This window comes from Plectropomus leopardus, chromosome 15 (assembly GCF_008729295.1).
Source record: "Plectropomus leopardus isolate mb chromosome 15, YSFRI_Pleo_2.0, whole genome shotgun sequence".
Lineage (NCBI taxonomy): Eukaryota > Metazoa > Chordata > Actinopteri > Perciformes > Serranidae > Plectropomus > Plectropomus leopardus.
In genome coordinates, this window is record NC_056477.1 from 12,145,855 (window position 1) to 12,170,034 (window position 24,180).

Below are 24,180 nucleotides of genomic sequence, written 5' to 3' on the forward strand. Positions count from 1 at the left end.
TGCTGTACGTGTGTCAAACCCACATATTGGATCATTTGGATCATACCAGAGCTGGACGAAAAGCCTGACTCTCCTCTGTCTCCTTTAGGTCCTGGTTGTCCATAACCTAAAAAAAATTAAGTTTAATACTAATGAATGAGCTTCACATAAAACTAAACACACTGTTTGATCTACTCGCTTCAGAGCCCATATGTGAAACAGTGGATTTAAAGAGCTTAAGTACTGACCTGGAGGCCCTGGTGGTCCTGGAGGTCCTTGTCGTGAATCACCTGATGGAGTTTAAAAGAGTCAGTGACACAATTTGGAAAATATCACAAAAAGGCTGCGGCCACTCTCAGATGGCGTCAAACTAAACCGACAAAATCTTAAGTATGATGTCTTTGGTTACTGAGTGATGAAAGATGATGTGTTTTATTTACCTGGGCGTCCAGGTGGGCCAGGTGGACCAGGTGGGCCAGGTGGGCCTTGTTGTGTGTGTCCTGAACCTCCGCTGGCACTAAACAGCCCTAAAACAGAAACAGAATGACATATTTTAAACAATGAGCAGTAATCTGGTCTCTCATTCATATGATAGGTGTTTAGTTTTGTATGAAGCCCTTTAAGTTCAATTTCCTAGCTATAGAATAAGCCGGGTCTTCTGCACCGTTGGGCCGATATAAAGAGCGCACTTAAGACTATTGCTAACTGACACTTTAGTGCTTCCCTTACTTGAATGGGGGAAAACTAATTTAATTGTGAAGCTGTGTCAGACTTTTGAAATGTCTAAAAGGATTAAATCCCGATAGTGAAATGAGTCGGGCTGTGATGCTCATAAAAATTATCCACTGATTTAGACATCTCTTTTCCAAAGTAAATGTAATTACACAGTTTGGCCACTATGTCAAATTGGCTTCAAAGTCTGGTGCACGTCTGGGCACCTGGTAGAGAGTGACAAACCAGGCTAAAAGCATAGAAAATTACATTAAAACTTCCTTGTCAAATGTTTACAAAACAGCGCCCTCTGTGGCCACAAACTGTACTTACAGGATAGTGCCAGACGCTTACATGTAGTGGAACAGTAGCACCAGCAGAGAAGAGTGTAAAGTCCATAAATTGACATTATAATGTCAAGATTTTTTTATACAACTGAACTCAAAGATGAACTGGTAAGATTTTTGTAGCCAAAAGCACACTGTGACCTGGCCTCTCTGTTAACACGATACTTCGAGAACAACTTGAGAGGGAATTTCATCAAATTTGGCACAAGCGTCCCCTTTGAGTCACAGATGAACTGATTAGATTTTGGCTGTCAAAGGTCAAGATCGATGCAACCTTGCGTCCTCATTCTCATCAATGCATTATTACAAAAAGTACTTGAGGGAGTTTCCTAAAATTTGGCACAAACGTTCAGTTTTGGTGGTCAAAGGTCTCTGTGACCTAACAAAGCATGTTTTTGGCAATAACTAAAGAATTCATATGTTTATTGTGACAAAACTTAATACAAATGTTTATTAAGATAAAATGATGAAGTGATGGTGTTTTATATTCAAAAGGTCAAAGGTCAAATTCACTCTGACATCATAATGTTTTGCATGTTTCTGTCCATTTCTCAGTGGAACAGAAGGGGAGGTATTTGGTTAGATAATAATTCAATAGTTTTTAAGAATTCTAGTCTCTTAAGAAATCAACTTTTTATTTGCAAGATTAAGATTGTGCTATTTATTTTTCTCTCAAACCTCACAGTCCTCACTGTATTCTGCCGTTAATGTTACACAACAGTTGCAGCAGTTTCATTTCTTTCATCTAAACACTATGTTTTAAGGAAAAGCATTTTAAAAAGTACTCACTCGAGCTTGACGTTTCAGACACTCTTGATGATGATATTCCATAGTCTCCCTGCTCGCCCTTATATCCTCTGTCACCTTTAGGACCTATGAAGACAAACAAATCTGTCACACTCTGAATATGCGATCCAAAAAGCTTCCTTTAGGAGCAAGAGGAAGCGATAACTTACCAGGTTGACCAGGTAGACCAGCAGGGCCGATGGGACCTGAAAAGGTAAATGAAGAAGTAGCCTACTGTTACTACTGATATCGTACGATCAATGACTGGTCAGAATGCAAAGGGCATGATGTCAGACCTGATAATCCTGGAGGTCCTGCAGGGCCGGGGGGACCAGCAGGCCCAGGTGGTCCTGGGATGCCGACAGCAGTGGAGCCAGCTGCATATAATAAAGCAAAATGGTCAGATCCTCACACTATAACCTCATAATAATAAATGTGTTTTATCAAGATTTGTCACCTGCATTGATGATTCTTCCTGGTGGACCTGCATCACCTAAAACAGATCAACACACACTTTATGACACGTGCACATATTAAAGGCACAGAAAAGGTGGTATTTTGGCCTGGATGCTTTTTTAATGTAAACTGTCATCGTACCTTTAGCGCCAGGTCGGCCTGGATTTCCTGGTATCCCTAAAAGGCAAGACATAAGTATTTTTTGTGCATTAAAAGAAAAGATAATTTACAACAAAATGCCACAGAATTAATTAAAAAAAACTACAATGTGTGTTGTATTAATAGTCAAGTCGTACCTGGTGGTCCTTGAAGCCCAGGTTGTCCTGCAGAGGAAGAGATGTCATGAATATATCTGATTAGATTATCCACATATAATGTTAATACAGCAGAAGTTTCATAAGAGGCTCAGTTTACCTGGAAGAGAAGCATCTCCAGGAGGCCCAGCAGGACCTCTGAGTCCAGGGGGCCCGGCAGGTCCTTGGTCACCTGAAGTTCAAAAATAAAAATAACATTTATGATGATCTGAGAATTAATTTGGAGTGGTGACAACATGTGTGTCTGAAATATTAAATGCTCAGGAAGAGGAAGAGCTTGAAAATTCTTCATTGTTGTTTGCATATGAAAACTGAATTTAAACATGTATGTATATGTTTATATAATGAGTCATTTACCTCTCGATCCTTTCATCCCATCAACTCCAGGTGAACCTGATGATATTAAAAGATAAAAAAGAATTATAAGAACTGTCAGTCCATAAGTTACTTTGAAAACCATACTTTTGTTGTAATACCCAGTTTATTGTCACAGTCTGTTATTTCTTAAATGAACAGTGAAAGAGGCCCATCTCTGCTACCACCTGGTGGATTATGTTATTTTATACTCTTATTACTGCTGCAGTGAAATCAGGTGAAATGATCTCACATGAAAAAAACAAGTTTAAGGAAATTATAAAGATAACGTCTATAAAGTTGAACTGATTTATTCCCTAAATAGTCGAAATAACTCTAGACTGGACTTATACTAAAGTGCAATTTTTCACTAAATAATTATCTTCCATATGCACTTGGTGTAAATACCCCCCCCCCTTTTTTTTTAAACTATTTGGCACCTTGTTTGTTTATATTATTTTTTACTATCTTTATTGTTATTTTTGTGCAAATTCCCCTGATGTGGGACTAATAAAGGATTTTCTCATTTTATCTTAGTTTTTATTAATATGATAATTGTGGTGTGGGCTTTTGTGTTCAGGTTTTTGTTTTTTTACTGTGTTTTCTCTCTCTCTTCCCCACCCTGCAGTGTGTGTGGCAGGAGGCTGGCATACTCTCTCTCCTGAGGTGAGAACGAGGCACACCTGGTCCCACTCATCAGCAATCACCTCTGCTCCGCTTCTTCCATCTCTTTTGGAGGTTCGTCTCAGTGTTACTTTCTCCAGTGTTTTTCCTGCGCTCACCTTTAAGTGTTTCCAGTGTTCTTTCAGCTTTTGTTCCCCCTGAACTTACCAGTGTTTTTCTGACTTTTTTCAGTGTGTGTCTCACTGCTTTACCGGTTGTCGTGTGCTTAGTACTTCAGTGTTTTTTTTCCTGTATTTCACCTGGGGACTCACCTGCTCAGTTTGCCGACTTCTTCAGACTTTTTTATTAAAACTCATAAATCTGCTCCTTGTGTCTGTCTTAGCCATTTTGGGTCCAGAACAAAAAAAACCAAACATCACAAATAATTTAAAATTTTTAAGTGCTTTTTTAGTTTTCTTGAATGGGTGAAATGTTTGTAATGAGAACACTCCACACTGTTATTCACTGCAGTCAAGTTACGTTTAAGATTTAGCATTTTAACAATCAAGATATAACATGCTAAATGTGTAGTGTGTAGGATTTAGTGGCATCTAGTGGTGAGGCTGCAGATTGCAACCAAGTTGCAAATTTATCTGTGAAACAGTGGTAGGAACACCAGGGCCACAGCAAGTGGCAACTGTAAAATCACACATCGTAAGACCTCCTTGGGGCAGTCAGCCTTTTACATAAAAATTAACAAAAGATATTAAGATTTTTAACAAAAGTGTTAAAGGTTGGCCAAAGCAAAATCAGAGATGTGAACATTTTTAATTTATTCATAATGTCTTATAGTGGAGTGTTATAACTTTATGTAACATTGATATTTGTGTCTTTTTTTACTGTAACTGTTTTAATTCTAAGTAATCTTGATGTCAATATTTACTTTTTGTATTTTTTTTAAACCATTATAATTATAGTATGCATGCTATTGTACATAACCTTGATATCTTTATCTTTTTACTAAAAGCCTAACTAGGGACAGGAGTTGGTAACTAGCCATAGCTATAATCTCCATATGTGAAACATCAGTTACAGCTTGTTTGTAACAGGCTGAAGTTGTACTATGTTAATTCACATTGTCCCTAGCAAATAAACTATATAAATAAACGAATAATCTGAGTGTCTGAGACAGAATGAATGATCTGAGGCTGCTGCGACTCACCCATCGATCCTTTCACTCCTCTCTCTCCAGCCGGACCTGACAGACCTGGCAAACCAGGATCACCTGAGGAGTGGGACAGCTGGATCAGGAAACTGCAGACAGTACATCATGTGGCAAATTGACAGCTTTAAATAATTCACAAAGCTTTACTGACCTTTCGCTCCTCTTAGACCACTGTCACCAGCTTCACCTAAAATAAATTAACTGGTTAGAAACATCCACTGACCCCACAAGTCCTATTAAACCCTGATGTAGTTAAAACAAACCTTTAAGTCCCTGGAATCCAGGTAGCCCTCTGTCACCTGCAGAGTGAAGAGAGCGTCTGTCTGTGAGTAACTTTATGATATATAAAACGAACTAACTGTGCATTTCACTGTGTTTAACAACTGAACAAAACCATGTGACCTACCTTTAGCCCCATGTGGCCCTGGCTCGCCACGGAAGCCCTGAGGACCCGGTTGGCCTGAAATAAAACAGTTAATTTAAAATGCCTGGGATTAAGTCAAAACACTGCAAATAGTATTCTCAGTTGGTAAATGTGAGATAATATCAAACTCAGCAGGAGTCACTGTGATGCTCCAAACGAATGGCAACAGAGACAAACTGACCTTGTGATCCAATAAGTCCAGGAAGTCCGGGTATGCCTACAGATCATAGATGAATAATTATTGAAAGGAAAAACACTTTTTAACAAGAACATTCATTAACTAATGTGGAACTTACATTAATATATTTTTCTTTTAACCAGAGTTTAATTATCCTACAAGTTGCAATACAATAGCATTACTTTCTCCTTTACTTTCTTTCTTTTCTTAAATTTTATTATTATGAATTAATGAAATTATACATATTCTATTAATGTATATTTTCACTGTTAAAGTCTTAGATTTTTAAAAATGTTTCAATTGTTCTGTTCAGTGTATATATCTATGTAGGCTTAAAATCACATGTAAGCAGCGCTTTGTGAATTTTGCTGTTTAAATCTATTAAAGGAAGAAGTTTTATTAACAAGAAAAAATTTGAATGTAGATTTGCAAAGTGTTGATGCTACTGAAGCAGTGAATTACTGCTGTTGGTGCGCTTGTAAACTAAGTAATGAACACAGCCCACTTGTGCTACAATGTCTGCAATGTGCCATTTTCAAGTTCAAGCAGCAGGAACTTAATAAAAGATTTGATTTAATCATTTAGGGCATTTTCATTCTTAGTTAATGTATGCGTCTGCGTGAAGGTAAAGATCCTTTTTGCTTTTCACTTAACAATTTGGAGGCTTTGTCAACTCTGCTGCCACCTGGTGCTGTTTGTGGTTCATTGCATAATAAACTGTTACAGATTCACATTTTTTCAGCAAGTACAACCAATGGTGTTTCAATGTTAAAACACGATTAGATGTTTTTGTAAGGGTCAAGGGGTCAGGTTTCGTGAACTCACCCTTTGGTCCAGATGGACCGACAGGTCCCGCAGGTCCAGGCTCTCCAGTCGCACCTGCACAAACCAAACACGTGAGATCCTGCAGTGACACGATCGGGATAAACTAGGTGTCACAAATCAACACAAAAGTTCTGCTGGGAGTCAAATCTCTTTCACCTTTCGCTCCAAAGCCTGGAGGTCCCGCCTCACCTCTGGGGCCAGGTGGGCCCTCACGGCCTCTGATACCTGGTGCCCCGTCCAGTCCGTGATCACCTGATCAGACGGTTTACATACATTAAATGTCTCACTGTTAATAAGATAGGTTGTGTACTTGCATTATATAGTCTAAACTAAAACGCTGTCCGCACCTTGGCTTCCTTTCTGTCCTTTTGGACCCTCAGGACCTGCTTGTCCCATCAGACCCGGAGTACCTGAGGTCAAAGGTCACAGTCAGTAAAGTTATATTATGATGACACAGAAGATGATAGACTATGAGTCATTGAAAATATTAGTTCCTCACCTGGAAGTCCAGGGAAACCTGCATCCCCTGTGATGAGTAAAACATACATTTGATTATGATGCCGAAAAACACAAAGAAATAAAAAAAAATATGAAGATTTCTAGCAGTGAGTGATTTTCTTCCTGACCTCTAGATCCAGTGTCCCCTGAAAATAATAAAAAATATACAAAAATTAGTATTCATTAAACATGGCTCTTGTTGATTAATTTAAAAAGAGTATTAGATTTTATATTTAATGAAAAAAATAATGTTGAATTGCACCTTTAGGTCCAGGCAGTCCTCTCTCTCCTCGCACTGTCGATTCTAGAAAAGCTGAAACAACAGTTCAACAAACATTAATGGAGGTTGTGTGTGTGTGTGTGTGTGTGTGTGTGTGTGTGTGTGTGTATGCGTGTGTATTCAGGTAGGCAGTATATAAGTGCAGTACCTCTGTATGACTGTGAGTGTATTTCACTTCTTAACATCTGTTCGATCATCAGCTTAATAGCATCAGCGTCCATCTGTCCTCCACTCACACCGCGGCCAGTTCCAACACTGAAGCTGGTGCCAGAACCGCTTGAACTGCCTCCTCTGCTGACACCGCCACTGTAACTGGTACCAGTACTATCAAAACTGCTACTGGTACCGCTGTAGCTGGTACCAGTACCGCTGGCACCGCCACCGGAGCTGCCACTGGTGCCGGTGCCGGCAGCTCCAGCTCTGGCCCCAGTGCTTCCACCAGCACCTGCAATGTCGTTTCCACCAGCAGTGCCAGCACCAGCTGCAATCCCGACTTGTGTTCTGGAGCTCGAGCCTCCACCTCCAGGAACCACGAGTAGCGTGTTGTCAGTGTGGGAGGTACCTCCACCTCCAGCACCAGCGATGCCATAGCCGTTAATCTCATTGTTACGGTGTGCGGTACGAGCAGCAGTCACCGAGGACTCGGCCTCAAGTGTAGCCACTCGATTCTTCAGCTTTCTTACATCCTCAGCTGAAAAAGGGACAGCAAAATTAGTTCAAATGAACATACAAGGAGCACACACTCACACTGTGATAACAAATAATTCTCACTCCACAATGTGACAAAATACACATCGAGAATCATTTCATAATCAATACCTTTCCACTGGTTACAAAAATATTTTACTGCTTTTATATATACTTAATTGTAAATGTCAGGATTATTCATAATTCATCTTTATGTAAAAAACTTTGTGTTGCATTTATGCATGGAATTGTGCTTAAAAGTAAAGGTTATTGTGATCGTCGTTGTTCTCATTATTACGATTAAGAGACTGTTACATTCACAAACTAAACTGTCATTGAAGAAGTCACTTTTCACATCCAAATGACTGCACCTGAATGCACCATCCTGACAGATTTCTCACTCCACTGATTTTCCTAACAGAGAGGATAACAATACAACAATACAAACAAATCCTTTGTATACAGTGTATGGATAACACTATTCTGTATAATTATTCGAAACTATTGAAAACACAGTGAAGAAACTTGAATTAAATTTCTGCCAATAGATGTCCCTTAAATCCTACACTCTTGACCTTAAATACAAAATATAATGCAGAGTAAATTACTAAATACAGATGTGATCACAGAGCCAGGACCCAAATCTCCATTATTTAATGTGCAGGTTAATGTTCAGTGTGTAAATTAACGCGCATACTCAGTTCTAGACATCTGTTTGACAGTTTCTGCAGTTCAGTAGCTGCTAACCTTTTTCCACCACATACTGCCAAAATCTCATTAGCCAGGGCCAAACAGTCAAAATAACACAATTTAACTCTTCCATTAGATCACTCAGGAAACCACTGAGCCCATTTTTAACCCATATTTGTTAACCTTTTGGCATTTAAAGTATGTCCTTCTTTGTCACAGAAAAAGAGCGAAAAAACTTAAATGATAAAAAATCTTTGGAAACAACTTTAAACCAGCCACAGAGCGTAGCTGAACTGAGTTTAATATTGTGTCCTGAAGACAGTAAAATTAATCTATGTCATCCACAGGATCTACAGATAACCAATCAGTAACTCCTCAGCATGTTTGTATGTGCACACGCTTGAATGCAAGTTGCAAATGTTATTCCAGGTCCTCCTTTTTATCACATTTTCCCCAAGATAAGTCCGTATTAACAACTCTGCTGTTGCAGGAAAAACAAAGTGGAGTCTGATGTCATCAAGCAACAATTTCTGGAGCTGCTCCACTGACAATGAAAGCCAGACCGACCTCATGGCAGCGGGACAGTACCCACAGATCAAATTTCCAGGGAGAGGATTACATTTTTGGTCTCACAGCTCTTAGCAGCACAGTGAAATAATGCTCACTAGCCTGTAAAAGCTGAAACACACATTTTATTGGTTCAGAAACAGGCACTCCCAAGCGTTTCATTGCAGAGCAGTTCCACAGAGATTCCCATGACTACTTGGGTTTTATCTTTGTGGAGATTTTTTATTGCTCCCTGTTTAAATCTCATCATGTCGTATAAGTCAGCCTTACCCAGTGCAATGAGCCCGAACAGGAGTCCCAGCAGGAGCAGGGAGAGGAGGAGGAGACCCAGCAGCCATTTCCACCAGGAGCAACACGAGTCTGAGCAGCAGCACAATCCTCCGCCTCCTCCGAAGATGCCGCTGTCCCTGTGAATTTCTGAAGACGCAGAGGAAAGAGTGAAATCACTTTCAAACACTAAAATACTTACTGTTAATTTAAATATCAACATACACACAAGCAAAGATACCTGCAAAGGTGGCTTTGTCTTTCATCACAACTCCAGATGATCCATCTGATAAAGGAATAAATAAACATCACTTTATTTTTATAATTAACATAAATGTGTTGTTTTGATAAGATGTTTTTGATGACTGCTCACAGTAAGAGTTGCCGGTTTCTGTCTTCAGTGGTGCCGTCTCCGAGTAGCTTGAGATAAGCTTCTCTTTCTTTATTGAATCTCCTGATAGTGACCCTGTAAAATTAGAAAAACTTCTTTTGAGCACCACTTTTATTGTATTTATCGGGCGTTTAAAGAGAGAATTAATAACAAAGATAAAACGTGAAAAAAATGTCAATAGGAGGTTTTCTGTCCCAAAGACTAAGTGAGGTAAACAATTAACTAATAATAAAAATAACTTGCTGAGTCAAACTGTCTCATCAAAAATCAGGGGCTCAAAAAAGAAAGTACACAAGAAAAGAAAGAAAACACAAAGGGATCAAAGAGGCTACGGCCAAATTTCTCGCTTAAAAAAATTACAAAAAGGGGAGGTTAATAAAAAGTTATCAAAAAAATATATCTTTTATTATTATGATTTCATATTTAAAATTATATTACAGAAAAAACATTATACATAGATATTTTTTCATTTTCAGCACTTTTTGTTTTTATACTTTTCTTTTTTTGCTTATTTTCAGGTAATTTTCTTGGCAAGTTTTTACTAATTTCTTTCTAATTTGTGGCCCAGGTATTGTTACAATTTTTTTGCTACAATTTCAGTTTATTGGGAGGATTGGATTTCATTATTTACACCTGTGCTTTTCCTACAATGACAAGTCAAAATGTCTTTGAGAAAAAGGCTGATGGGGTCCAGAAAAGTTATTAAGGTGAGAGAAAATTCCTTATCTCTCCAGAAGGGAGCAGTAAGTATCGGACTCACCTCCTCCGATCTGCATGCTGCCGCTGCTGGTGAACTGCTTCCCGCTGTCTTTAGACAAAATGAACATTTCTGTGTCCCTCTTCACCGGAGCGTTCTCTTTGTCAGCGATCACAAACTTCTCTTTCTTATATAAATCATCACTTTGGGATCTAGTGGCTGAAAACAACAATAAAAAATACATATTTGTATCATTTCAGTTTGAGGATAGACCTTTTTTAAAGCAGACATTTGGACTTCTCATTGGAAACGCACAGATGAAAGTGATACCATTAACAGTGGCTCACTTCTGTTAAGTGTCCCAGTAAGCTCTTTAAGTGAATGCAGAAATAAATATAAAATAAATACACCTGTGCTTTTTCTACAATGACAAGTTAAAATGTCTGCCATGACAAAGATTCATTGTTTTTGAATGTGATCACTTTTTATCTAAATAAATCTATTGTGGACTTACTTGTAGTGACTCCAGTGGTGATGACACCACCACCACCACCACTGCCACCGCCACCACTATTTGACAGATTCTTCTGAACGCCATAACCTGTAAATACAAACACACAGAGAAACACTCAGATAAGAAAGATGTTATTTTGTGTTATCATTAAGTCCAAAATATTTCACAGTGTTAAGACGTTGTGGAAACTGTCAGAGAACATGCTGCCGTACCTCCTACATTGGCATTTATGTTGGCTCCACTGGTGGTGAGCACAGTGGGAGATGTGGGGGCCAGATTGTTCTGGAAGCCGTAAACTGTAAACAGAGATGCATATTTTTATTTGATTAAATAACATTAAAAAATTCAGGAAACATCACACAGAAATGTGTTGCATTTGTCTGAATATTGACCTAAAATGAAAAAAATAAAGGAAGAAAACCAAATCATGGACCTACTGAAAATAAAAAAATGTGAATTAAATAAACTATAATAAAAAGTAAACTTGACATGCAGACGTGTGCTTGTTTGCTCATTTGTTTATTTATGTGTAACACCAATTTTTAAGTAGAAGTCAAACCGATTGCCCGGGTTTCAAAGGGTTAAGGGGCGTTCAAGTCTCACCTGACAGGGACGAGGGCGAGGTGAGGCCAGTTGGCGAGGATCCTCCCGCCATGTTGTTGGTGCCGGTTTGGTACGTGTAGCTGCTGGTGTTGCCAGCAAGCACCGTGGTGTTGGCGGAGGGCAACGTGGAGGTGGACCAGGAGAAGGTCGGAAGAGTAGCGTCCAGCGTGTCGTACTGGCCAGATCTCATGCTGGTGTCATACTGTCCTGATTTTAAACTCATGTCATAGTGTGCTGACTTGACACCAGTATCATACTGGCCTGATCTGAGACTAGTATCATACTGTCCTGATTTCAGGATGACATCATATTGGCCTGATTTCACGCCAGTATCATACTGTCCTGATTTTAGACCAATACCGTACTGGCCCGACTTCACACCAGTATCATATTGGCCTGATTTTAGAGTAATGTCATACTGGCCTGATTTTACACCAGTATCATATTGGCCTGTTGTCAGAGTGTTGTCATACAGGCCGGATGTATCGATGGTGTGGAACCCGCTCGATCCCACACCAGAGCCAAATGAAGTCGAACCTATAGAAGAAAAAAAAATCAGTTTAGTCTCTCACTTTCATGCATAATAACGTGGTGATATATTCTTTGTGTGTCGTCCAAAATGTTGTGCTACAGAGACGTCTCTCAGGATTCTAAAAATACTGAAATACTGTGCTAAGTGTTGTTTAAATCTAGGTTCAAAACTCATTTATCTTTCAGAAAACCTGCTGTGTGTCAGGAATCACAGATAATGCTATGCTAATACATGAGGGGCCCAAACTAAGACCATTTTAAACCACATATCTTGTGGGGGGCGACAAGGTGTCTGTGCATGTGAAGTATGTGTGAATGCGTGGCTCTGGTAAGGGTATATACCCGTCTGAGAGCTGACAGTGATGGTCTTGGTTTCCACGGTGGCCTTTTTAGGGACAGGCAGGGTGGTGCTGGAGGAGCGAGTGGGACTCACGCTGCAGGAGCGTCCCTTCAGCAGCTTTTTTACGTCATCCAGCTCCGTCCCTGCAAAACCACAGTCGCATGAACAATGCTCACCAAATGTAAAGATGCAATTTCTCTGAGCTTTTCATTTGAGTGCATGAGATTAGTCTGTAAGTCAGTGTTGGAGATGCATTTCTGTAAAACTGGTGTAGCCTACTTCTAATTTCATGCTGCTTGTAGGCTACTCAGTAAATTGCTAAAAAAAGGCCTCTTGTATGTTTTACTCAGTTCACTGGATGCCTTGTAGACAGAGGGCTGAAACAACAGAAACAGCAAACTGTGTAACAGATAGAAGGCTTGTAACCATTTAAACATTTATAGACTGATTATTTTTATATTTGAATAATGGATTACCCTTTTATTATTAAGCCTTCTAGTGCATTACCTTTAATAAGATATTGTAACTAGCTGGTAGAGTTGAGACTAATTTTAACTATGTTATGTACTGTTGTGTAGTGTGATCTGCAACAGTAAATCAATACAATAATACACTTTATAATTTGCATATTGCATATTGGCTTTACAAGGAACTTTTGCACGTTCCCTACCAAACATTTTTGCACATCTTGAGTACTTTGCCTTACTTTTATTATCAATCTTATTATCATTCCACTTAATATGTTTGTCTGTTTAATGTTTGCACCAAAAAATTGTTAAAAGCATCCTATAATCTTACTCATGAAACATAGTATCAGTAAGAGGAGAAGTACAGGTAAATTGCAGTTAAGTACAGTAAACTACCTGAGTAATTATTATTATTATTATTATTATTATTATTATTATTATTATTATTATTATTATTATTGTTATTATTATTATAAATTGTGAAGGTGAGACTGTATCCCCCTCCTCCCTTTGTTTCTCAGTGTTTCTCCCTCCCTCTTGTTTGGGGTTGGTTCCCTGTTTTTGTGTCTTCTCACTCTGTGTTTGTGTGTCTGGCTGATGCTCCGCCCACCTGCTGCTGTCAATCACCCTGCACACCTGTAACTCATGCACTAATCAAGACTCAGCAGTATGTACATCCCTGATTCCTCACCCCAGTCTTCAGTTTGTCAGTTTAACATTTAGACCAGCCTTGTGCTCTAGCTCTGTGTTTTCTCCTTGACTTTTGATTGTCTATTTAAGGTGTCACAGAGTGACTAACTGTTAAAAAATGAAGATTAAGTAACAGCAGTTTACTCTTTAATCAGCAGGGGGAGTAATCAGTAAAATCTCTGAATCTCTGCTGTTCTGCTCCAAACGGGTGGCGCTGCAAACGATGACTCATGTGTGCCATTGTTGCCACCACAACTATGCCCCATTCACTTCTTGCCCACATAAACACAATGCAAATGCAAACCCATGATCCTCAGTCTTTTCTTTGTGCTGACGTGCTCACTTTCTGTCTGTGGGGGAGGGGAGGGGGGTGCACATGTGTTACTAATTGAGAAAGGTAAACATGCATGTAAGAGGTGGAAGAGAGGGAATGTGTGACGCTGAGCCAAAGCATCTGACAGCAACATAATTCAAAAAAACTCACTGCTCTAAAGTGACCCTGCAGTAAAAAAAAAAAAAGTTTCACTATCCATGTGGTTCTTTGAATGAACACAGATAAAGATGCTTTGTTGCTTTATGAGGAATTGCATAACCAGCAGCAAACGGATCAATGTGTCTCAAGTGGTCTTACATCTGCCGGCGGTGGGAGAGGCACTTTGTAATCTGGCTCTGATCTCGCTCTCTGGAAAAAAAAAAATGCACGCACACACACACACACACACACACACACACACACACACAATGGACACAGGAATCCTGATTTAATAAAAAAGTAAGCCAGGACAATTCAGAGTCAGATGGTGCAGAAATAATGAAGGAAAGAAGGAGGAGGGGAAAAAAAACTATTATTGAATACCTCGGCTTTCGCTCCTCCCTCTTGTGGCACTGGAGCCTGGAAGGAAAACAGACAAAAGGAAAGAAAACATAAACACACACATCATGAGGATAAAGCTGGAATAATATTGTATAGTACAGTTTTTGTGTATCTGTACTTGAGTATTACTTTTGTGGAAACCTATTGCTTATAGCTTTTGACTCCACTACATTTCTGTTAAGGCTCTTGTTACATTTTGCTTTAAATGAGCGGATGGTTGTTGCTTTTTTCTAAAATGCAAACATCCATAACCCTACAACAAACTGACACTGGCCAGAGACAAAACAAGACACTGGCCAGAGGATGGATACAAATTTGTTTTGAAACAGAGAGACAAACAAGAAGTGCAGTTACATTAAAAAAAGGAATGACAATGGTGATCACTTTCTCAATTTGTGTATCTTTTTCATTTCTATAAGCTTTGCAGCATATTCACAAAGCTTTTCATTCTATAGGTTTTAAAAGCAGTCAGAGCATCCAGTGGGTTGTTTTTAGAGTCAATGGTTTCTGTAAACGTGACTGTGACAGTATTCTTATTGCTATTCTTGCTTATGTATATCTTGTTGTTCATTGTCACAGCTTTGGGCACATATTTATATTTTTATATTTTTAACTTACATACTAGTTTTGTATATTGCATTGCAGCATAAGGCAGTTTTACATTTTACGCACTTTACAACTCAGCATATTATCTGTATTATGATTTAAATATTCACAGATTAGTTCTAATTATCTATTACTATATTTCTGATGTTCAGATTTTTAAACACTTACGTACGCAGCATATTTCCGTACTTTATTTTATATATTTACATATTTACTCTTACTGTCTTTCTATTTTATATTTTAATATACTTGTGCTGGTACTTATTTCTGCTTATGAAATTTCTCTTTACTGGCATCAGAGCGACTGCAAGGAGCCACAATGTCCTCCCCGGGATCAATAAAATATTTCTGATTCTGAATACTTAAGTATTTCTAAAAGCAAGTACTCCAGTACTTTAACTCAAGTAATAATTTGACTTAGCAACTTTCATTTGTATTTGAGTAATATTTGACCTGGAGCATCTGTACTTTGACTCAAGTAAAAGAGTTGTGTACTTTGTGCAGCACTGAAATCAGAATTTATAAAGGGACTTACAATAGACTCCGTAATCTTTACGGGTAAACTCTGGGGAGGAATTAGCACTGGAACTTCCTAAAAAACAAAACACAATGGCAACAGAGACATTAACAACACCCCCATGTACGACTGTTTCCTTCACTTTTCTGTTTTGCTTCAGTGATGCCAACTTGTTTTATTATCTCACCGTCGTAACCTCCTGAGCGGCTCGATATAGTTTTCCTCTCCCGGAAAGCTGGCGACAGGCCTCCTGATGAGCCAGCAGTCTGCCCTCTCCTGGCACCGCCCGACGAGCTGCTCCTGACCTTTGTCACAGAGCTCACGAGATAACTGCTGTTACCTCTGCCTCCTCCTCCTCCTCCTCCTCCTCCTCCTCCGCTGCTGCTTCCATACCCCTCTCCGTCCAAGAAGAGCCCCCCTACATCACCCCCTCCTGAGGAGTCTCCAAGGTAAACCCCTGAGGAGGAGCTGTAGCTGCCGGTGTTCACACCTACAGAGGCTGAAGGGATGATGCGCAACAGTTATTTTTGATTTCCTGCAACTGGATCAGATCTACACAGACATGAATATCCCTGAGTCACATGAAGGCGACCTGGAAAGACTTTTACTCATGATGGTGACACACACATTGACATTTGCACCAGTGCTCCAACAGTATACAAAATAGTTAGCGGCAATACTTGATTTCATTGGTCCCAGTATGCAGGAGGGTACCGAGCGTGTCATATTTGGCCATAAAAGTCCACTGACAAATTCTTAGATTTTGATGACATGGAATGAGAACTTCTTGCAGTCTGATAGTGCCCCTCAAACTGGGTACTTTAAGTCAAAACATGATCTTCTCCTTAACATAACTAAGTGGTTTTTGCGCCTAAACCACACATTAACCACAGCGTTGTTGAAATGTAAAGTTTCAACATATCCGCTTCATAATAACATACAAATGTAACATCTGTGGCTTGCAGACACACACAGTGCCATCATTTTTTTTTTTTTTTTTTTGGCGGTTGGGATGTGATTTGTTATTGTAAACTTTACTCTCCATATATAGTATTTGAAACTTTATGCTACCTGTTCAGCTAAGCAGCTGTGCACTCACTATGAAATGTACCAATTCAACATTATGTGCATTTTCTTTAGAATTATTACTGAATTGCACAGCTTTATGCTGAAACTTTCAGATGTATTTACAGTTTCAGTTCCTTTCTGATTTCAGGAAGCTTTGCGTTGTGGTGGAGGGAGTATTAAGATATTTTATGAAAATAAATAATATAAAATAAATTATAGTATAGTATCAATAAAAGGAATCAGTGCAGAACAAGGCCCTCTGTGACTGTTACATATTATACCAATAGTTTATTTTTACTCATGCATTAATGTGTTAGCTGCATTTTACCCATGTAATCAGTTGATGTGGGGCTACTTTTTTATTTTATATGGGTCTCACGTAATCAGTTATTGTTGGGTTTGTAAAACTTCTGACACCTTCACATTGTTTGTTTTGTCAAACTATTGGACAAACTACATAATAATGATGATAATTATGAGGAAAAATCTGAAAATCCTCACATTTGACAAGTTGGAACTATTAAATGTTTACCATTTTTGCATGAAAACTGATTTAAACAATCGTAAAAGTGGACAAAACAGATTGATCTAATAGTAAACGTGTACTGTTGGGTAGTTTACTCTATAAAAAGCATCATATTTTATAAGTTCTTCATAGATTTTGTGTTCACAAATCTTAATTTGTAAAGTAACCAGTAGCTTTACCAGTAAAATGAATGCAGTGCAATAAAAAGAGCCTGCAACGTCTTAAAAACTGCAAGTGATGTAAAAAGGAAATCAAAATGAGTACTTCTTGTTCTACTGAGGGTTATAAATATAACATGCAGCATCTCAAAACTTATCCTAAGACGAACCCACAACTTCCCAATTTTGGATTACGGTTGGAAATTTGCTCTCACATGAGGAGAAATAAGTTCCACTGCTGTTCTGGGTTAAGACATTCTTCTCCAAGCCCAGCCCTCCAGCACCGCTGGACATATTCCTGTGATTTGATCCGCTGGTTCCCTCTAGCAACGAGGAGACACACAGAAAAACACGGAGAAGCTGTTAGTCATCGGGTACTTCCTTCAGAACTGCTCGGCTATAATTATTGTATTATGCGTTTGGTTTATAATTAAAGCAAGCATGACTGGAAGAAAGAGACACTCACTTGGTGGTAGAGAAGTCAGTCTGGTTGTGGTGGTAACAGTTTCTGTCACAACTGAGCACATGAAAAGAAAGATAATTATTACGGTATTATCAGGGGAGTTATTCACAGGTGTTGAGTGTTGAGTGACGGGAATGCTAATGACAGTTTAAATAAAGTGACTTTGACTGATGGGCAGTGTTGACAGATTTACCACCACTGCGGCACTGCAGGAAAAACTTTACTAACATCTTTTGATAACATTGTTTATATGAAAAACAAACAAAAACATCTATAATCTAGGATTTAGGATTAGCATTGAAAGGTCTAATATTTTGCTAATTTTAGGTTGTATTTGGGGTTTCTAATAGAACATGTTTGCATGCTTCAGTGCTCAAAAAAATACATTAATTTTCTAATATTGTCTGATTGTATATACCTGTATTCACTCTCCCTCTGAAATGCTCGGTTTTAGTGCCTGTCTCTTTAAGCACCCTCCTAAAAAAAACCTCAGTCTGCTCTGACTGGTCAGTGTTTACCGGTCTTTCACATCTGTCATTGCATTTGGGAAATGACTGTAATGGCACTGCAGAGGCAGTTTCTATCTTTATATTGTATAATTGTAACATCACAACAACAAAAACTTAAGTCATGACGGCTCGTTTAAACTCAGTTTCTGAATATGGACTGTGTGCATTTCTCTGCGGACTGAGTGTTTTGATACTTTCATAGCTTTTATAAAAAACCTATACCTGCCTCATAACAAAACAGACATAGAAACATGACTTTTTCTGGGACCTTTATCCAATAAATGCAATATTTTGAAGAAGCCTTATCAGACAGTATGACACTGCAACCTCTTATTATTGACTTATTAACATTTCTAACCACAGACACTGACATGACTATAAAATCATCAATAAGTGACAGAATTCTAAAAAGATTTATTACTTATTGCTGGACATATGACAAAATATAATGCATGTACAGAGAATGTGAAGGAGCGTCACGCTGTGTGGGGAGGGCGCTCAGTCTTGTGACGTAGGCACTCTGTTATCTCTATGACCAAAGTGTATGCACTCAGTCCAAAAAAGAAGATTACAATGTCTGGGTATGTAAGTGGACGTCATGCATCAGGGTTCCTAACCCACCTTTGGGCTGCAAAGTCACGTGGATCTGTTTATTGTGATTAGATTGTTCAAATACTGTTGCTTAACCACCTTAGTTGGCAGAGAGATTCACGAGATAGCGCTCCAGTCCAAAAAAAATTAAAAATACATGACGCAAAGTTCACATTCTCTATACTTTTTAGTTGATTGCTATTTATAAATGAGATGTCCATAAACTTTAAGTAATCATTTGACAATTAATTACTCACCAGTATGAGCGTTTCCCAACCTGGCAACCTAAAAGTTGTTTTTATTAATGTTTTATAACTGTTTAGTAGAGGATTAGTACTGTAAATAGTTCATTAACCACATTTATTAAATGTGCCTGAACAGAGAAATAATTCTGAATGCTGAGTGTAATTAAGTGTTTATGTTCAGGTTTATTTGGATAATGTAATATAGTCTTGTCAAATTATCAAAATAAAACTAACTTAAGAATCCTGATATGTCAGTCTTGTTTTCTTTTAGTTTTGTTTTTGTCTGTGTCAAAGCTTTTATTTTCACCCTGAGCTTTTAGTCATATTTCTAAGCGTTCATCTGCGGTAGAGTTTGCTCGGTCGTCATGGAGATGGTTTAGTTGTTGTCATAAAACATATGAATAACAATTAAACTATTTCCGTAAATAATCCAGAAAACTGCCCTTACGTGGTTCCTTGTGCTCAGATTTACTTTTTGTTAAACTACCATTGTCAAGGTCAATAACTGACCTTCAGCCTCAACTTGATTTTAATTTTTTGATTCTTTATGCTGTGAATTAGTTTGCATTTATCTGTCTGTCTGTTTAGTCTCATAGAGATAGTTAAAGTCTTTGTTAAATAAAAGCAAAAAGTGGAAAATACTTTATATGAAGTTTGTGTTAATGTTGTCATGTTTATAAAGAAGTGGTTGCAGATAATTAATACCAATAACCCCCTTTGTCCACTAGGAGGCGTCTTGTTCTTCAGCTGTTCCCTGTTGAGTTTTAATGGTTTTAGATCATTTAAATTCCATTTCAAATTCATGCTGCCTCCTCGCTCCTCGCCTCCTCGCTCCTTTTAGGGACTTCTGTCTGTTTCAAGGTCAAAGCTTAAAACTAAAGGTGCTGCTACTCCTCATCTTTGAAAAAGCTTCCAGCAAAATCTTGGAGAAGCTAAATCAAGGCATGAAAATCAGCTTAAGACTCTCTTGCTTTGACCTTTTTAAAAAGATCTTCAGACTTTGCCTATTGTGTCCAAATCACGTTATGTCCAATCTTTTTCTCTCTTTTGTAAAGAACTTTGTTACTACTGGATTAAAAGGTGATACATGTATAAACTTGACTAACTTTTTTTTAAGATAAGTGACGTATTAAACAAGAACACGAGGACAGCAGGGCGGCTGATTATACGTTTCTCCCAGTTAGCGTCAAACATATAATCAGGCGCTCCTCGGCCTCGCCATCCTTCACCGTGTCAAAAGTCATTAGGCCGAGCCGAGCAGCTGTCCCTCTACATCCAGTCATGACTACAGAAGTAAAACCCAGAGGATGACTTACACCCTGAGCTTTGAGAGAGGAACAGAAATGGAAACCGACACCATGTGAAGGCATGCCTTGATGTTAGTAACAGTAAGCCTTTTAAAAAACACTGAGACAAAAGCATCACCCAAGAAAAAAAGTGCATAAGTGTTTTAGAGTCTTTAAACATGAAGTTGAACTGTGCCAATCTGTCATTAAGCTTCCAATGAGATTTTTTATATCTCTTGCCACAATGAGGTCTGTGTTGTGTTTCCAAAATACATGTTTCCATTTTGTTTTCCTGGCAAAACATCTCAGTGGCGGATATCTCTTAACTCTGCAAATAAAACCAAAACAATCTGCATACATCTACAGCTACAGGTCTGAAAAGATCCTTTGTTTCTGCTTCTTTGATTTGGGTGAACCAACCCTTTGAAACCAGAGTGAAATCACTTTTCTTGAGGGGCTTTCAGACGCCTTTCACAGGTATTTCAATCTTTGAAACCCGAGCAAATTGGTTTGATTTCTTTCAAAAACATGGGAAAAAAGGCAATGAGCAACTTGCCAAGAGATGGCCCACAAACTGCAAGGAATTAGTAGATGTTGAAAAATATTATTTTGTAAAAAGCTAGGGGAAAATGTGTAAAGAAATGTATATTTATAGCGACCATAATAATGTATTATATATTTTACAGAAGTATTATACATTTTACACTTTTTTTTTTTTTTTTTTTTTTTTTTTTACCTTTTTTCAGGTAATTTCATTTTTTGGTTTTTAACTTTCCTGAATTTTATATAGTTGGGGGTTTTGTGTTTATTTTCAGGTAATTTTCTTGCTTTTTAAAAAAAAAATGTAATTTTGACTAATTTCTGGGTTATTTCCTCTTAAGTTGCTCAGTGCCTTCTTCCGATGTTTATGAACAAAGTTAGGCCAATTTTCTCAAGTTTCAGTGGGTTAACTCATGTTTTTATGGTGAACTCGTTTCAAAACTTCATAAATAAATACATAAATCTCACCCTTTTCTCCTGACAAGCCAGCGGAGAAGTCCATCTGTCTCGTTAACTCGTCCATCCCATTTTATCTGGTAAAATGATAAAATGGTGACCACAGTCATGCATGCACTGCTGTTTATCGTCTGTTTATCCCTTGAATTGAAACTGCGGTTCAGTGGCAAACATTTCATGGGAAAGGTCAAAAATGATGCAAGGAATGATTTGGGTTAAAGACCAGGCCGCTTGTATCTCGTGTTTACTTGAAATTTCATGCCACTGAGGACACAAAAATGTCCTCACATCAGTCTCATGATCATATTTTAGAAACCACAATCTAATATTCTCCTTTGAACATCCAGAGTTCAATGATCTAGGCTTGAAAGCTATCACCCACACTGTATTTAAAAACTTTCCAGGCACATTAATAACGCACGTGAATGGCTGATACCACATTAAAGGCCTCAGGAGGTATAAAGCATCATCCATAGATTTCTATGCACCTTGTATTCACTTCTTTAAAGACTAACAAAAGAACAAAAGAGGCCAGTGGATCAGTGCACAGCTCTGAAAGACCAACCTCTCACCACACCCTGCCAGCTAAGGACATTTAACATCATGTGCTTCACTCACTGCACACTTTAACATCAATATTTGTACACTAAAAAAGCATAAATACTCCAAAATACAGTTTTTTTTTCCTCTTTCATGCAGCCTGAGGTACTGAAACCACAATTTCTAGCCTGAAAAGTTTAAAATCATCCAAGCTTTTTAGTTTCCAACAGCTCTCAGAAAAGTTAAATATTAGCGGAAGTCAATAACACCAACATTTTTCATCACTTCTATTATTTGTTGTCTTCTCAACTTGTACAAAGCTCTCTTTTCTGGCCTGCAACAGGTCTGAAGAGCAAATATAAAAGGTTGATGTCACATTGAGCTCCAGCTCTTCAAGTTCTGGAATATATTTAGATGGATGTAAATAGCTCAGTAAAAATACATGTAAAACTATCCTGAGATCACTATAACAGACCAATTCTATAGATAACACCGGAAGAAAACTGATCCCAAAACCCCCTACTGAGCTCCACTGACAAGATGAAAAGCACTTGTAGTTTTTTTATGGGAATATACTAGACTTTGCGCACAAATCTTTCAACTATAAAGCGGAAAAACAGCTCGACAGCCCATCACCAAAGTCCCAGAGCGCAGTTGTTAGTGCAAAGATGCAACAGTCAGGTGGAAAACACCATCCAGTATAAACAACTTTTTTATACATATATATATAGAGAGAGAAAAAAAGTCTCCAGGTTATTCCACTTTATAAAGTTTAATCCATACCTTCAGCCAGCTCGAGCTACAATTAAATCCCGATTCACTCTCAAGATGGAGCGACTGAACGCGTCCTCGGGAGAGATAAAGTGTTTAAATGAAGTTGACGCTCCGTGGTGGGATGTTCTTAAAGTCTTCCGTCCTTTTGTGCCTTTTCGCTCAACTTTCCCAGGCAAGTCAAAACACAGATTTGGGCACCGGTCCCAACCGCGCCCATCAGCTCTGGAGCTTGGCAGGCAGGTGTGGCAGACGGCACGAAAAGCTGAATTTAAAAAAACAGCGCCTGAGGAAACCAATTACCTTGTCAGACTCACCTCTGCAGACAGATAGACGACTGTGAAAAATAAAAGTGGTGAACTCCTCCTCACTCTGCTGCTGCTGCTGCTGCTGCTTTAGTCACCACTTTTCAAAACTAGTAACGTTTTTGGGAGGAGGTGGAGAGGAGTGATTTGGGAGGTGGGATTTTTTTCCTTTTCTTTTCATTTTATGGATTGCAGGCGTGCAACCATCTCAGGGTCCGCTGATCTATTGTATGCAGCAAATCCATCCTGCAGCAGCTGGAGCACATCTGGTGCACACATTAGAAGTCGAAACAGTGCATATACAGCCTGTGTGGTTGCACCCACTGTGCTGCTACTATACTTGAGCAAACTGTTAGCGAGCAACTTTACAAGAAATGACCCCAAACAATGAGCAAGAAATTAGTAAAAGTTACAGGAAAAAATCCTGAAAATTAGCAAAAAAGGAAAAGTAAAACACAAAAACAAACAAGGAAACAACTTTAAAAAGTGCTTAAACAATATCTAAACATATTTCAGTAACATTGTTTTTTTAATATATAATTATAAATGAATAAATAGATGGATAATATGTAATTGTCTGACAACATTTCCTTGTTTTGTTTATTTATTTATTTATTTATTTATTATTATTTATTTATTTATTATTATTATTATTATTATTATATTACAATTTTCTAACAATTTTTTTTCTCTTTTTTCAGGTATTTTTTCTTTTAACCTTTTATTAATTTTTAAGACATTTCTTGCCAAATGTCTTATTGCCCTGCATGTTTTCAAAGAAATTAAACTTATTTGCTAAGGTTTCAATTTTTTTATGTCAAAGGTGTTTGAATGCTGCACAAAAGTGTTAACAAAACAGTGTTTCTGCACGCATTCTTTTTGTGCAAAAGCAGCAAGACTCAAAATACTTCAAAGTAATTTTAGAAAGACTTCCAGGTCTTTGCACAAAGGGCTGCTCAGCGTGTTTGTGCAGCTGTTGCAGAGTTCTCCTGCTTATTGACATGAAGACTCCCACAGGAGAGTGCAAGAACTGTTTTAGCTCTCTAAAATAGAAATAAAAACTTCCCTATCTATTCATTTACATTTGTGCAATTTTGATCCAAATTGGATGCTTTATTCCTCCACTGGCAGCCACAAGCGCCACTAGGATCCTTCACCCACCACACCCTGTGTAGACATCCACCCACCCTCATGACTCAGAGCAAGCATGACTCCAATCTGCTCAAAATGATGGAAAACAAATGGCCCCAAGGACAGTGTAACAGAGGAGGAGCTGCTCTGCTCACGTTTATGTGCAAGCT

The 24,180-nt window shown here is 38.3% G+C and overlaps 1 protein-coding gene across 2 annotated transcripts in view; it reads right to left on the reverse strand.

Annotated features, from left to right (window-relative positions):
- The window catches only part of LOC121954824 (collagen alpha-1(XVII) chain-like), a 31,240-nt gene extending 8,410 nt beyond the window's left edge, over window positions 1-22,830 (reverse strand). Inside the window, exons 1-39 of one of the 2 annotated variants that reach the window (XM_042502533.1) lie at window positions 22,587-22,830; window positions 21,276-21,340; window positions 17,640-17,690; window positions 17,389-17,496; window positions 15,609-15,920; window positions 15,440-15,496; window positions 14,281-14,316; window positions 14,056-14,106; window positions 12,270-12,410; window positions 11,397-11,933; window positions 11,006-11,089; window positions 10,794-10,880; window positions 10,343-10,498; window positions 9,565-9,657; window positions 9,433-9,477; window positions 9,195-9,341; window positions 7,129-7,671; window positions 6,963-7,013; window positions 6,829-6,846; window positions 6,702-6,728; window positions 6,550-6,612; window positions 6,359-6,454; window positions 6,203-6,256; window positions 5,381-5,416; window positions 5,182-5,235; window positions 5,039-5,074; window positions 4,927-4,962; window positions 4,773-4,835; window positions 2,951-2,986; window positions 2,694-2,765; window positions 2,576-2,602; window positions 2,421-2,456; window positions 2,281-2,316; window positions 2,120-2,200; window positions 1,994-2,029; window positions 1,827-1,910; window positions 420-506; window positions 228-269; window positions 47-106 (exon numbers count right to left, since the gene is read on the reverse strand). In XM_042502533.1, coding sequence (XP_042358467.1) covers window positions 47-106; window positions 228-269; window positions 420-506; window positions 1,827-1,910; window positions 1,994-2,029; window positions 2,120-2,200; window positions 2,281-2,316; window positions 2,421-2,456; window positions 2,576-2,602; window positions 2,694-2,765; window positions 2,951-2,986; window positions 4,773-4,835; window positions 4,927-4,962; window positions 5,039-5,074; window positions 5,182-5,235; window positions 5,381-5,416; window positions 6,203-6,256; window positions 6,359-6,454; window positions 6,550-6,612; window positions 6,702-6,728; window positions 6,829-6,846; window positions 6,963-7,013; window positions 7,129-7,671; window positions 9,195-9,341; window positions 9,433-9,477; window positions 9,565-9,657; window positions 10,343-10,498; window positions 10,794-10,880; window positions 11,006-11,089; window positions 11,397-11,933; window positions 12,270-12,410; window positions 14,056-14,106; window positions 14,281-14,316; window positions 15,440-15,496; window positions 15,609-15,920; window positions 17,389-17,496; window positions 17,640-17,690; window positions 21,276-21,330 — 3,634 coding nt within the window. In that variant the 5' untranslated portion in view covers window positions 21,331-21,340; window positions 22,587-22,830. The remainder of the gene's footprint in view (window positions 1-46; window positions 107-227; window positions 270-419; window positions 507-1,826; window positions 1,911-1,993; window positions 2,030-2,119; window positions 2,201-2,280; window positions 2,317-2,420; window positions 2,457-2,575; window positions 2,603-2,693; window positions 2,766-2,950; window positions 2,987-4,772; window positions 4,836-4,926; window positions 4,963-5,038; window positions 5,075-5,181; window positions 5,236-5,380; window positions 5,417-6,202; window positions 6,257-6,358; window positions 6,455-6,549; window positions 6,613-6,701; window positions 6,729-6,828; window positions 6,847-6,962; window positions 7,014-7,128; window positions 7,672-9,194; window positions 9,342-9,432; window positions 9,478-9,564; window positions 9,658-10,342; window positions 10,499-10,793; window positions 10,881-11,005; window positions 11,090-11,396; window positions 11,934-12,269; window positions 12,411-14,055; window positions 14,107-14,280; window positions 14,317-15,439; window positions 15,497-15,608; window positions 15,921-17,388; window positions 17,497-17,639; window positions 17,691-21,275; window positions 21,341-22,586) is intronic. The other variant, XM_042502534.1, reaches the window with a different exon arrangement.
- Window positions 22,831-24,180: the final 1,350 nt, after the last annotated feature.